The sequence below is a fragment of the Malania oleifera genome, chromosome 13 (assembly GCF_029873635.1).
Source record: "Malania oleifera isolate guangnan ecotype guangnan chromosome 13, ASM2987363v1, whole genome shotgun sequence".
NCBI lineage: Eukaryota > Viridiplantae > Streptophyta > Magnoliopsida > Santalales > Ximeniaceae > Malania > Malania oleifera.
In genome coordinates, this window is record NC_080429.1 from 8073700 (window position 1) to 8088149 (window position 14450).

General features: G+C 35.7%; 1 protein-coding gene across 1 annotated transcript; it reads left to right on the forward strand.

Annotated features, from left to right (window-relative positions):
• Positions 1 to 6816: 6816 nt before the first annotated feature.
• On the forward strand, positions 6817 to 9202 carry LOC131146904 (probable polygalacturonase). The gene is made up of 6 exons (XM_058096747.1): positions 6817 to 6906; positions 7027 to 7359; positions 7640 to 7760; positions 7863 to 8037; positions 8147 to 8217; positions 8353 to 9202. Exons 1-6 carry the CDS (start codon positions 6871 to 6873, stop codon positions 9051 to 9053), a joined length of 1437 nt encoding a protein of 478 aa, XP_057952730.1. The 5' UTR covers positions 6817 to 6870; the 3' UTR covers positions 9054 to 9202.
• Positions 9203 to 14450: the final 5248 nt, after the last annotated feature.

Sequence of the window (14450 nt, forward strand, 5' to 3'; positions counted from 1 at the left end):
AATGGTTTACAGTGATCTTCTGCGTCACAATATGTCCACAATGACATATTTAACAACCCCTCGGAGGCTTCCCTCCAAATACCCAATCGTCCCAACATTCACATTCAAAATTTGAATTCTTTTTTGTAGCCCCAAGAACACTCGTCGATGAGAAGGCACCATTTGTCGACGAGTGGACCACACTTGTCGATGAATAAACCCTTTTCATTGACGAGTGCTAAATTTATGAATATTTCTGCTCTTAGTATCTCAGATGTCTGAACTTTTCTGGCTCTCGGTATCTCCACTCGTCGACGAATAAGGCCCACTCGTCTATGATTTCCCTGCTGCACAGTACAAAGACTTCATTCATATGTTTTTCTTCATTTGTTTATGAACTCCACTAAGTATAAAGGCCACACAAATACAACAATCTCCAGTTTGGTAATTATATGCCCCATAGGAGAACCTGAAGTAAGTTCAAGTAATGCTTGAACTTTTTAGTAGTGACCGGTTTTGTCAAAATATCCGCTGCGTTTTTAGACGTATGAACCTTTTCTAATACAAGTTCGCCTGAAGTAATCAACTCCCGAACCCTACGAAACTTCACATCAATATATTTGGTTCTAGCATGGTACACTTGATTCTTCACTAAGTAAATAGCACTCTGATTGTCACAATGCAACATAACCCTATCTTGTTGTATGCCCACCTCTTTAACTAAATCGGTAAGCCATAAGGCTTCCTTTGCAGTTTTGGCAACTACCATATATTCAACTTCAGTTGTGAACAATGCCACCAGAGATTGTACCATGGATCTCCAACATATAAGTCCTCCTACAGGGATAAAGACATAACCCATTGTAGACTTCTTTCATCCATATCTTCTGCATAATCAAGATCTACAAACCCCATAATTGATGGACTATCCTGTTGCTTGCTGAACATGATGTCATAACCCAATATACCCCATAAGTATCTGAATATCCATTTGACAACTTCTCAATGCTGTCTTCCCGGATTAGAGAGAAACTTACTCACCACACTAACTGCATGTGTTAAGTCTAGCCTTGTACACACCATGACATACATTAAACTCCCTATGGTAATAGCATAGGGAACCTTTGACATGTCTTGGATATCATCATCCATACATGGGCAATATGTAGCAGACAATTTAACATGACTTGCTAGAGGTGTACATACCAATTTTGCATTAGTCATGCTAAACCTATCCAACACCTTCTTCACATAATCGCCGTGAGATTAATAAAACAATAAAAGCAAACAAACACGTGAAACATATCTCATATAAAATAAAGGTGTGCATGCAAATAATTATAACGACAAATGAAAGCATACACATGTAGAAATTAAAGTGCGCGAATTTAAACGAGATAGAGAGAGAGTGGCACACAAATTTGTTTTCGAGGTTCGACCTAACCAGTCTACGTCCTCGCCTTGAGCATACCCCCAAAGATTACACTATCCCTAGTCACTTAAATGGGCAGAGCAGAAGTTGTTTACATCCTCTCCTTACGGGGCGAGGAAAATCCCAGTTCAATTTCTAGGCTGAACCGAACCCGTCTCACTTACGGGGCTAAGATTCCTTAGTTCAATTTTTGGGCTGAAACGAACCGGTCTCACTTACGAGGCTGAGACTCTCCAATTCAATTTCGGGCTGAACCCAACCGATACATGAAAAATATTTTTGTACATATTAAAATGTTTCTAAATACAAGTAGAGATGTGCAACGTTTAAGCTTATAAAATATGCACTTTAATATGAAATGAGTTAAGCTCAGTAGAGTAAAGGGTGCTTACTTAAATAATTTTGCACAAAAAAAATATATACGAAAAATGAATATTATTGTTCTCCTATAAATATTTTTGCAAATAAAAAATATTTGGAGAATCTAGGAATTTAAGCTCAGGAAAATATTTGTGCTGTAAATAATTTTCTCCCAAAAATATTTATCAAAGAAATAACCAAGAGAAAACCTAAGCAAATACTCTCAAAAATGTTTTTCAAAGATAAAAACTATGTGAGAGTAAAAGCAAATAAAATGCCCTAAATAAAATATTCTCCTTAAAAATGATTTTGAAATAAATGCATGAAAGAGGGTTGGAGAGATTTGTATAAAAAATTTGGCCCGAAAAGAATGATTTTAGTAATAAAAAATGTTTTAAGGGAACTTTGATTAATAATGGTTTAAATAGAAAATTTGGGTTAATCAAAGTTGCTAATTTATAGTTATGAGAGAGTATTTAAAGATTTTTCAAAAATTATGACTGTTGGGGACACACTCGGTATTTTGGAAAAGTTTAATTAAAAGTTAATGACGTTTTAGCGCTTTTAAAAAATTCCAACTCAAGAGGTTTGGTTGACCATATTTGAGGTTCAGTCGACCGTGACATTTTTGAACTAAGGTTTTGGTCGACCGTATTAAGGCGATTTTGAACCCTCCGAGGTTCGGTCGACTAAGGCATGTTCGGTTGACCAAATTTTGAGGTTTGGTCGACTAGGTCATTTTTTGAATTAGAAGTTCAGTCGATCAAGGCGTTGGGAATCAGCCACATGCCAATTCGGTCGACCATGCGGTGTAAGTTCATTTTAAAAGTGGTCGACCAAATGGTCAACAGTTGACCCTGGGAGGTTCGGTCGACCGAATAGTCTATGTAGGTTTGGGTTAGGTCGATCGAACACACTAAAAGTGCGCATTTAAGTCCTAATTGACATTTAAAGTCACCCCTGTTTACATAATTGTAATTTCTAAGTTGTAGGGGCCTTGTTATGTGATGTTTGAGGACCTAAAGTCAATCTATGGTCTTTGAGAGTTAACCCCAAAAATATGACGTTGGTCGACCGACTACTGTCGCTCTATGGTCCTATGACTTCCTATGGTCAATCTATGGTCTTGTATGAGTAAATAATCATATAATGAAGATGCATACATTATTACATGCCAAATAATTAAAATAAATACAATTACAAAAGAAATATAATGTCTTCTTCTTCTCCTTTGCTTTTTGACATCATGGAATACGCCAGATTTGAGCTTTTAAGTCCTGTTTTAGCTTCCATGTTCTTTTGATCTTATGTGTGACCTGAATTATACCTCTTTAGCACTTAAACGCACACATAAGAAATACTTGTATTTGTTAGCATCAAAAGAGAGATTGGACTCAAAAAGTCAACAGTTGGCTCCTTGAGTGTATCCACAAAAATCCGATCTCCTAATGCTCCTACTGGATTGTCTGGCACCGCCTCTGTGTGGACACATAAAATTTCACACTCCCTCTAGAGGGAGGATTTTTAGGAAAAAAAAAAGACAAAGGAACTTGACTAATTTTTTAAAAATGTATTATTGTGTAATATGCCCTAATATTATACAAACAACGAATTAAAATAAGCCATCTTGTGGGGGCTCGGCATAGAGATACATTCCTTGTCGAGAGAGAGATGGAGTTTCCAAAAAATATAAGAAGAAAGTTACTTATTATTATTATTATTATTATTATTATTATTATTTTTAAATGTTTTTCCGTGAAAAGAAAAGAAAAGAAAAGAAAAGAAAGATATATCTAAAAAATTTAGAAAAAAAAAATGAAATAATTTACGTGATTTAACAATGTGTCTATATTTGTAGAACTTCTATAAAATTTTCGATATCCCGGTAGCAAAAACGACCTTAATCTTTAAACCAAATTATAGAGGGGATGAGCCCCTCCATGTTGTCCCTGCACTTGTAGCCTAAACGTGAGATTTGTGGTAGGTGAATCTCACTCTTGATATCATATTTGAAGATATGATGCTAGGAGAAGCCAGATCCACCCACTACATGTCTCAACCGTCTCACTAGTGGAGTATATAGTGACACTATCTGCTGATTTGAAATACCTTAGTATAGTTTTTATTTTTTTTTCTTACTTGATAATCAAATATAAAAATATTGATTCGTTCTAATTTTTGTTTGCTTTCTTTAATATTTTGTAAGTTTCAAATAAAGTTTAAGGGTGTCCGAAGTAGATCCTAAAGAGATCATTTCTTTTCATGAATTTGTTTCGAATTGAGATCTTTTGGCTAAACTTTCTTCTTAACAATCCTCTTTTTTACCTTAAATTAGTCAAAATAAGCTAAATTCCTACTTTTCGTAGAGGATTTTATTTTATCCAACAATCGGGAGTCTATGGTTGACTGGTATTATGCACCATTATTTACTATTTCAATTCTTTTCTTAATTAAAAAAAATGGATCCTATTTTTTCTTTTTGTAATATTTTTATAGTAAAATTAACCTCATAGTTAAAAACTTGAAATTCAAAACATGGATTTGATTATTTTTTTGAGTTTGAATAAAATTTAATATAAAATTGTATAAAATTTGTTCCAAACCCAAACAAATTTAAATCCATATATTGAAATTCATGTTCCCTAACACAATTTAAAAAATATTAAAATGATGTTTCTAAATTTGTTTTTATACAATATAAAACTAGAAGACTAATTTTTTTTTTTAAAAAAAAAAAAAAGAAAGAAAGAAGGAAATAGAGTCTCTTGTTTTCAGTTTTACTAAAAAATTTTTAGAAGCCTCAACTAAATGGGATAAGATTCTCTCAGCATTGAGCACTTGTCATTCCTCAAGCATAATGACATTTATTATATTTAATCATCTATATTAATTTACAAGATTAATTAATTTTTTCTTGATGATAAAAAGTAAAGCAATTAATTGCAACAATAAGATCCAAGGGGTCTAGCTTGTTAATAAAAATTAAAGTGATGTTTAAATATCTAATTAACGCTCTGTTTGGCCCTTATCATTGACAAAAATAATTTTTGAAAATAAGCTGATTTAGATTATTGTAAACATTATTCAGTCCTCTACTGAAAAATGAATTATTGAAAAAAAAAAAAAACTAATCATGAGTGCTCGACTAAAATATAGCATGTTAATTTAATGTTTAACATAAGAAAAGATATATGTTGTTTTGTGTAGCCTTAAAATAGTGCACGGATAAATATTTTAAAAAGTTAAGAACACCCATAAAATAAAAGTAATAGTTAAAAAAGTTATTTAACTTTTTTTTTACTTTACTTTGAAAAAATGAAAAGTTTAGCAAAAAAGAAAAATCCAAACCCCCTTTCTCGATTCTAAATGGAAGTTTATAAATGGTGATTTTTATTTTTTATTTTTACAATAAGTCTCCAATAATCGATTGATTTATTTATGCCAGACACAATTAGTATTCCATCTCCTTTTTTCTTCTTAAATAAAATGAAAATTTTGCTTCAAATAAAAGTTGAGAGGTAAAATTATTATTTAATATATTAAAAAAATAAAAATAAAGTGCCAAGAAGGCTTTGCAGACATGGCCAAGAGGTATTTAATGCATTTAATTTTAGAAAATATTGAAATATGGCAAAGCATTTAACACCTTTTACCTAATTAGTAGAGTCAATTGATAGTTCACAAAATCCACATAAATGAGTATAATCAAAGTCATTTATGAAAATAGCATATAATTATTGATGTTGTGTCAATTTAAGTGGATGAATAAAGGGGTACAGATAATGAAATGTATTTTGGAAGAGAGGTGTTATTGGCCCTCTTGCTTTACTTTTTTTTTTTTTTTTTCCTTTTAAATGATAAACTTATTTTTTTTTTATTTTGAAAAAAAATATTAACCTCCTTTAAGATTTGACAAAAAGACAATGATTTTTCCTAAAGTTTTGAAAATTCTGATGACCTCTAGTGAGGTTTCAAGAATTCAAGAACCTTTCATGAGTTTTACCAAAAAGACAAAAATTTCTTTTCGTATTTTGTAAAAAGATAAGTCTCTCGAGGAGAGATTTGTGATATTTTTAAAATTTCAGTGGAGGTCAAAATTTCAGTGAAAGGAAAAACATAGAGGGGTAAATTTACCATTTTATTATTTGAAAAAAAATAGTTTTGCTCATAATTTTTGAAGTGTAAATAGAACCTTCCTTTTAAAAATATGGCACTTGAATAAAATTTAAAATAGTGAAATCTTTTAAAAGGAAGCATCTTTATGTAAAGCTCGTAACTCACTAATTATTAGTATTAGGTGTCCCATTAATGTTTTGACTCTATATTCATTAAAGTGTATTTGACCAACATTAAAGCACATCTCTCATTGGTCTGACCTTGCCATTTTATGATTAGCAAGTTACGAATCTTATATGCAAAGACGGTTCCATGTCTGTGGTTTTTTTAAATCCCATGCAATTATGTAAGATAGAGATTATATGATAATAAAAATTATTATTATTACTATTATTATTATTATTATTATTACATAGGAACTCCAATCACCAACGAGCCATTCGGACCCCTCGATGCATATTTCATACACCTATCAGGGCGTTAAGCATCATAATTGGCTTTCGTTAGTTTAAACATAAATTGTGGAGGAGTTTGTTGAAGAGAAAACTATTGGACCTTCTATTTTAATGTGTGTGAATTTTTGGATAAAAACTTAAAATTACCATAAATACTCAATAATCTTCCAAAAATGGGAACAAATTGAAATAAAATTTTTAAAACCGAAGTTGAAAATCAAAATTAACCAGTCAACTTCAAACTTCAATTTCCATTTTTAGAATTGAATTATTTAATTTACATCAACTCAGATATACTTTTTAAAGATCAATTAAAATAAGAAGTACAAATATAATATTTTTTTCACTAAAAGAGACCAACCCAATCCAATGAACACTATTTAATACTTATATTAAATTAAATGGAGGGCGTTGCCTAACAAAAAAAACTTAAAATTACCATAAATACTCAATAATCTTCCAAAAATGGGAAAATTCTTTCCCTATAAATATATCTACAAATTAATATCACAAATCAAATCCCACACAATGGACCACTCTACCAAATCCATTAGTTCCAATATTGTAATTGCTGTTATCTTCTTCATGTTCTATCATCAAATAATTTCTTTTTTCCTTTTTCATGAAAGTGCATTTTTCTTTTAACTGTTTTCTTAATGTTTTTTTTTTTTTGGGGAAGTTTAGGTGGCTGCGATAATCTCAAGCATTTTGATAGTTGAATTGTTGAGCTTGAATTTGGTGGAATGCAGAGCAGTGGGTGAATCAAATTTGTTGCAGTATTCTGCAATAAACTGTCGAAAACACAGTGCATTATTGACAGATTTTGGAGCAAAAGGAGATGGAAAGACTTTGAACACTAATGCCTTTCAATCTGCAATTGCCCAACTCAGCAAACTTGCACTAGACGGCGGAGCGCAGCTAATCGTCCCACCAGGGAGATGGCTCACCGGTAGCTTCAATTTGACTAGTCACTTCACCTTGTTTCTCCAAAAGGACGCCGTTCTTCTTGCATCTCAGGTATCATCTAACTTATTCTGAGACCATTTTATTGCTGCACCTCTATCTCCCAAAGGCATTTTGTTTGAACCAAGAGAGGAGAAAAAAGGTTGAGAGAAGGGGGAAACAAGGTAATAAATGGGAGTTCGATAATATTAAGCACTAATTGCTGAATGCCGAATCAAGTTTTGAATTTGTAAACTAGAATCATGGTTCTTTTGATTAAGTTTGTTTTCTATTTTCTCATTTTCTCTCTAGCCAAACATCAAAATAAGTCATGTACTTCATTATCAATGCACAGGACGAATCGACATGGCCCATTGTTGCTCCATTGCCTTCTTATGGGAGGGGGAGAGATGCCCCTGGCCCAAGGTTTGGCAGTTTCATTTCTGGAACAAACCTCACCGATGTTGTCATCACTGGTAAAATTCCAATTCAAGCTCATAATTTTATGTGATTAAGCTGCATTTGTGTCAAGTATGCCAGTAAAGTTTATCTAAATAGCACAATGGTTGGATCAATAGGTGCAAATGGCACAATTGATGGGCAAGGTGCCTTGTGGTGGAAAAAGTTTCGGTCGGACGAGCTCAAGATCACCAGGCCATACCTCATTGAGATCTTGTACTCTGACCAAGTCCAAATTTCTAACATCACTCTATTGAACTCCCCTTCATGGAATGTCCATCCCACCTACTGCAGGTTAATTTCATCATTAATCTTCAATCTCAACTATGTTTCAGTTCATTTTTTATGCTACTCTGACCACAGATTCATTTTTTCTCATTAATCCATTTCGTCCAATGTGCAGCAATGTGATAATCAAAGGGCTCACTGTCCTAGCACCTACTGATTCTCCCAACACAGATGGGATAGACCCAGGTTTGCATATTTTCTCAGATTAAACAAGGCCCAGAAACAGAAGCTACACAAAAACATGTGGGCAAGTAGATTTAGGCCACAATTAAGATCAAATGGTTTAACATTCTGAGTGTGTTTTCTTGTTTGGCTTCTCAGATTCATCCACAAATGTTAAAATTGAAGACTGCTATGTGGTCTCTGGGGATGATTGTGTATCAGTGAAGAGTGGTTGGGACCAGTATGGGATCAAGTTTGGGAAGCCCGCACAGCACCTCATCATCAGAAGGCTGACCTGCATTTCTCCCGATAGTGCAGTGATCGCCCTTGGTAGTGAAATGTCGGGTGGGATCAGCGATGTCCGGGCCGAGGACATCACTGCCATCAACTCGGAGTCGGGTCTGAGGATCAAGACAGCCCCTGGGAGAGGAGGGTTTGTGCAAGACATCTACTTGAAAGGGATGAATGTGCACACAATGTATAGGTATGTGTTATGGTTTGCAGGAACATATGGGCAGCACCCAGATAATGGGTTTAACCCAAACGCATTGCCTGTGGTTAAGAATATAAACATTAGGGACATTGTAGCACAGAATGTGACCATGTCTGGGCAGCTGGGCGGGATCAAAGGCGACCCTTTTACAGGAATTTGCCTTTCGAATTTGAAATTTGAGTTGGCAGAGAAACCCAAGAAGGTGCAGTGGAATTGCACAGATGTCGCAGGGGTGTCGAGCAGTGTGACACCACAGCCCTGCACTTTGCTGGAGGGCAAGAATCTTGGGCCGGGGGGGTCCTGTGCTTACCCTGCTGATCAGCTTCCCATTGACAAAGTTCAGTTGAAGACTTGTGTAGTAAAATAAAGCAGAGGCAGTGTGGGAGTGGGCTAACTGAGTCCGCAGAATAAGAAACTTCTAATATTCCAAAAAATTTTTTGAGCAAGTTGGCGTTGATCAATGTACTAGAAAAATCTCAAGTGCAAAAAAAATGAGCAAGAAACTTTGAAGGCAAATATTGTTTCCCTCTTTGATGCTGTTAGATATAATATGCCCATGATTGTAAGCATTTTCTAAAATTATAATATGGCCTCCTAAGGACTAATATTATAATGTAGCCTTCTAAGCAACCAAAAAAACAATCTCCACAAATATAATTCTATTAAGAAAGTAGAAAATTTAATAATAAGGTGAAACATATTCAAGTTTAAATATTAAAATGTTAAGCTTTTGCAATGGATTTGTTTGTTTGTTTGTTTTTTTTTCCATTGCCACTGCAAACTTCACAACATAACATGGATTCAAATGTAATTAATGGTCTTTATTGCTACAAAAACATGGTAAATCTACAAAAATGCTATGTCTTTGACATAGAATTTAAGTACTGAAGTTTGAAACTTTAGAGTTGAATGTGTTCTCCATAATCAATTAAATAACTTGAAAATTTTCCTACACATTAGATTGATTGTCACATTTCTAAGTTTGCTATTTTAAAGCGATAATGAGTTAAAAATATAATCGAAAATCACAGAAAATTGTATAAAAGGCGAATGAAGTCGTTATCGGTTATGTATGAATAAAATTTCTATCTGTTGTCACGCAATTAAAATTAAAAAGAGAGTATAAAGGGAGTATTCACGTTTCATAAAAAGAAAATTACTCTTTAGTCCATTCCTTTTTTTATCGTCTCTCACACAACTAAATATATTAAAAAAAAAAAGTGCGTAGGCATGCAGAAGTGCAGTTGGCATGTAGGATTTACATGCTTAGTTTCTAGGGAGCAAGAAATGAGGATTTAGGGGGAAGGAAAAAAATAAAAAATAAAAACTTGGATGGATAGGGTATAAATGTAGACAAGTTAAAAACAGAAAGGTAGCGAATTGGAGGAACATTATACAAAACACATAACTCTCGAGCTAAAACTTACTGCTAAAAGTCAAAGGCTGAAACCAAAAAAAGAGAAAAAGAAAAAGAAAAAGAAATCCAGGGCCATTTATAAAACTTTTAATCCACTAATACTTAAACAATTTGATCATTGAAATTCTTGACATTTTATATAGATAGATGGTTTATTGTAATTAAACAGTTGTTCTTTCAAATCCCATGGTCATTTTAAAGTAAGTGATTATATGATAAAAAAATTTGTTAATAGGTATATGTTCCATGAGTACAAATACACCCAAAATTAATAGGAATACTCATAGGGTTGAACAGTTATAAGACCAACATTTGATGTCTCACGTAACCTTCCTTAAGTTACCTATAACCCCCCTAAGTTTAATGGTATGGTTACAAGAGAATTGCTATTGATGACTTACATAACCTCCCTTAAATTACCTATAACTCCCTAAGCATAATGACATACTCATAAATGTCAAATTGAAGGAGGGTTTGCCTCCACCACGATAAAAAAGGATCCTAGAAGGAAGTAAGCATCTCATTTTCACTCACTCTTCATTTACTGTTGCAATCTGAACCTCTCATTTCCTAACTTAGGCATCAAAGTGTTATCCTAGAGTACACCCCGAATCCTTCAAACTGTTATTATTTGATTCCTTTCAGATGGTCACGATCGAAGGACAGTTCCATAAAAGCTATTCTCGTTCCTGTTGGGTCTCCTCTGCTCGCGAGGTTCCCTTTGTGGATCTTCTTTCTTTATAAACCTTGATATGTAACGACCAGAATTTAAATTGGAAATTGAGTAATAAAGAGAGAGGGAAATAGAGACAAAAACAGAAGGAGGCCATAGACTTCGTCGACGACATTGCATTTGGGGAATAAAATAATTTTTAAGAGATTGCCTGAATTCGTCGACGAAACACAAGGAATTTCGTCGACGAACATAGGGTTTCGTCGATGAGAAAATGTTGAGAGGGGTTCGGAGTCAGCCTGAATTTTGTCGACGAATACAAGGTCTCGTCGACGAAATTTATGAAGAACTCGTCGACGAAGATCGGGCTCGTCGACGAATTCCGCTGTCTATATATATGAAAAATCCAATTTTTATTTCATTTGAAGCTTCCTCTCTCTCATTCTCTCTTTCCTCTTTGGCCCTCTCACTCTTTCTCTTCGATTTTAGGCTAGTTTTATGTTGGATCGAAGATCTGAGGCTACCACGACGCTCTTGGCGAAGTTCCCTACAAGTTTGTCGGAGCGGATCGTTGGGGAAACGAAGTTGGAAATCATCTCAGAGTTGAGGTAAGACTTTTTAAGCCAAATTAGACTTTATGGTAGTTATAGAAATTGACGTACGCATGAAAATACTGATGTATAATACTGGGAGTTTTGAGTTTCAGTGTATTGATCAGGAAGTCATACGGGGGTTAGCCTAGGATATTTTGGGGGCTTTCTCAGTAGTCAGGTAAGGGAATAAACTAAAGCAATAATTTTCCATGCATATTATTATTAATTATGAGCACATTTATTTTCAAAAAAGCCTATGCTATCTTTGTATATTACATATGAAATGTATGATTGGAAAATACTACTATTGTGATGAAAATGTATATGTATGTATAAGATGCTAGAAATGATGATTTTAAAATATGAAGTAAGACTTAACAGCACATGTGTGGCATGAACATTATTTTTATGTGAAGTGAATCATGATATGAATGATTTTACGAGCAAAACATATTTTCAGGTATTTTGAAAAGACGAATTATGCTATACTGAGTTTGATGAATATATGATAAATGAGCTGCTTTCAGAATATAAATACCTGAAACGATTTTGGCGCGAGGCCACATGTATGTTATTGGCACGAGGCCGTATTTATTATGATTTTGGCACGAGGCCATATGTATGATTTTGGCACGAGGCCGTATCTATGTTTTCGGCACGAGGCCATGATGATATTATGTATGTTCATGTATTATATGTTATTACAGTCAGGATGTTAGTTTAGTTCAGTTCAGGGCTCGGTACCGTAGCTATATGTGTAGATCAGATACCTACTTCAGATTAGTGCTAACCGTCCCACGAGGGGATGAGAGATGGATAGTCGATGTGGCTTTCAGTAGAGTGTGGACGTCCACCTGGCAGTCCGGACCAGGGTGTGGCTGGCCCATCGAACTTACAGACATATTTGATTCGGCAGTGGTCGGCTAGCCATTGTCGGGTCCCGCCTTCGGGCTGCACAACCCGTCATGGGGGGTAATAAATGACATTAGTTAGCTATTCATCCTGGGTATATTTTCAGTACTACAGTTACAACAGATAAGCACTTTAAATGTTCTGTAATATTATGATTATTTCTAGAGTTATGAAATGTACTGTATATGTATAAGCACTTTAAATGTTCATGTTGCCACACAACTGTATTTAGTTTATTTTCCCTTACTGAGAAGTGTCTTACCCCCAACATTAATTAACTTTTCAGGAAACCTAGAGAGACCGGCGGGTCAGGGCCGCCGTTGAGTGATTGGTGCTTCCCTACTAGAAGGATAAGCATCGAACTAGGACTAGGAGATTTTTGTTGTATGGTCCTAGCGTCATTTTTGACTTTTTGAAAGATTGTAAATAAATACAGTATTTTGGGAATGTAAATAACTCTGGTATTATGTTTCATGGTTGTATGATTGAGATTTTATTTTACTGCTGCTTAGGCTTCCGCTATGATTGACAGGTGTCCCCGTTACCCACTGGTTCGGGTTGACCATTTTTATTTGTTATGTTATATTTTATTGAGGGACGTTACATGATAGGTATCCCCTTTTTTATCAAGGCTTCAATCTCATTCTTTAGTTGAATACATTCCTCTGTGTTGTGCCCGTGATCCCTGTGGAATTGACAAAACTTGGATATGTTTCGTTTATGTAAAGGGGTTCGCATAGGTTTGGGCCACGAGACATAGTGATTCTTCCTTATTTGCATCAATACTTTAGAACGCAACACATTTAGGGGTGTTTAGGTGGAGAACTTACTGGGCTGCCCTCTCATCCTAAGGCTGGTGAGCAGCGTACTAGTCTCCTGTCTCCTCGTGGATCTAGAGGATTCTCCTATCTCCCGACTATTACCTTTCCTTTTCAGCTCGATGCGATTTCCCCTGGTGTCCATCATTTCTTCTAGGTTGATGTACTCTTTCCTAAAGAGTACAGGAAGCTTCCGGGCTGAAGGGCCGTGGTCAGAGCTGCCAAAGCCACCCCCATGTCTAGGTTGTGGATCTCTAGGGTTGCAGTGTTGAAGTGATGCATGAATTTCTTTAGTGTCTCCTTCTCTCCCTGGACAATGCTTATTAGGTGGGCTGTTGTTTTGACGATCCTCCGACTGCTGAGGAAACGGCCAATGAACAGATGCTCCATCTCTAAGAAGGAGCCAATCGATCCAGGTCGCAGGGTCCGGTACCAATCTTTGGTACTACCTTTAAGGGTTGTGGCAAAAGCTCGACACATAATGGCACTAGGAGCGCCTTACAACTGCATCAACACCCTGAAGGTATCTAAGTGGTCAATTGGATCGGATAGAACTTCGTACCTCTCAAAAGTGGGCATTTTGAATTTGCTCGGCAATGGAACCTCCATCACTTCTCTAATGAATGGCGGCTCCGAGGACTTCAGAGACGCTTCCCCATAGAAGAGGTTGGTCTTGCCTTCTTTCATCATTTTTTCTATTTAGTCAATTTTCTTGATCCTTTCCTCCAGCTCCGAGGACCTTTATTGGTTGATATCTACGCTATTCGTGTCTTCTACCTTCTTGGGAGGGAAGGTTTTATCCTCACTCTCCTTAGGTTTATCTGCTTTCTTGGGTGGATTGGGACTCACCTGTTGTTGATGGGGGACATGCCATTCTTGACTCTTTTGCTGTAAGAGTAGGTTGAACATATCCTCTATTTTCTTCTAGAAGGCAAGGAACTCTTCTTTGGTGACTCTTGAAGGTTGTGCGGGTGTGGAGTGGATGGACTGGGGAGACTCTTTTCCAGCGGAGCCAGAGTTAAAGCCGTGTGTGGTTGGAATTTTTTGAACGTCAGAGGTTGAGAGCAAGATGAGTGCCTCTTTGAAGTAGTTCCCACAGACGGTGCCAACTGTTGCAGAATAAAATCGATGATGACCAATGAGACTGCTCCTAGATCTCCGAGGACCTGAAAAGGATGAAAGTAAAAAGGCTTGGAGGACCTGGGGTGTACTTCGGAGGATCATTCTGATGCCTAAGGGGAATGCTCTAGAGAGGCTGAATGAAACAATAAGAATGGGTGTCGAATGACTTACCTTGGCTTCTTCCCTGCATCCCTTCTTATAGGGGCTGGAGTTGATCCTTGGGTTGATT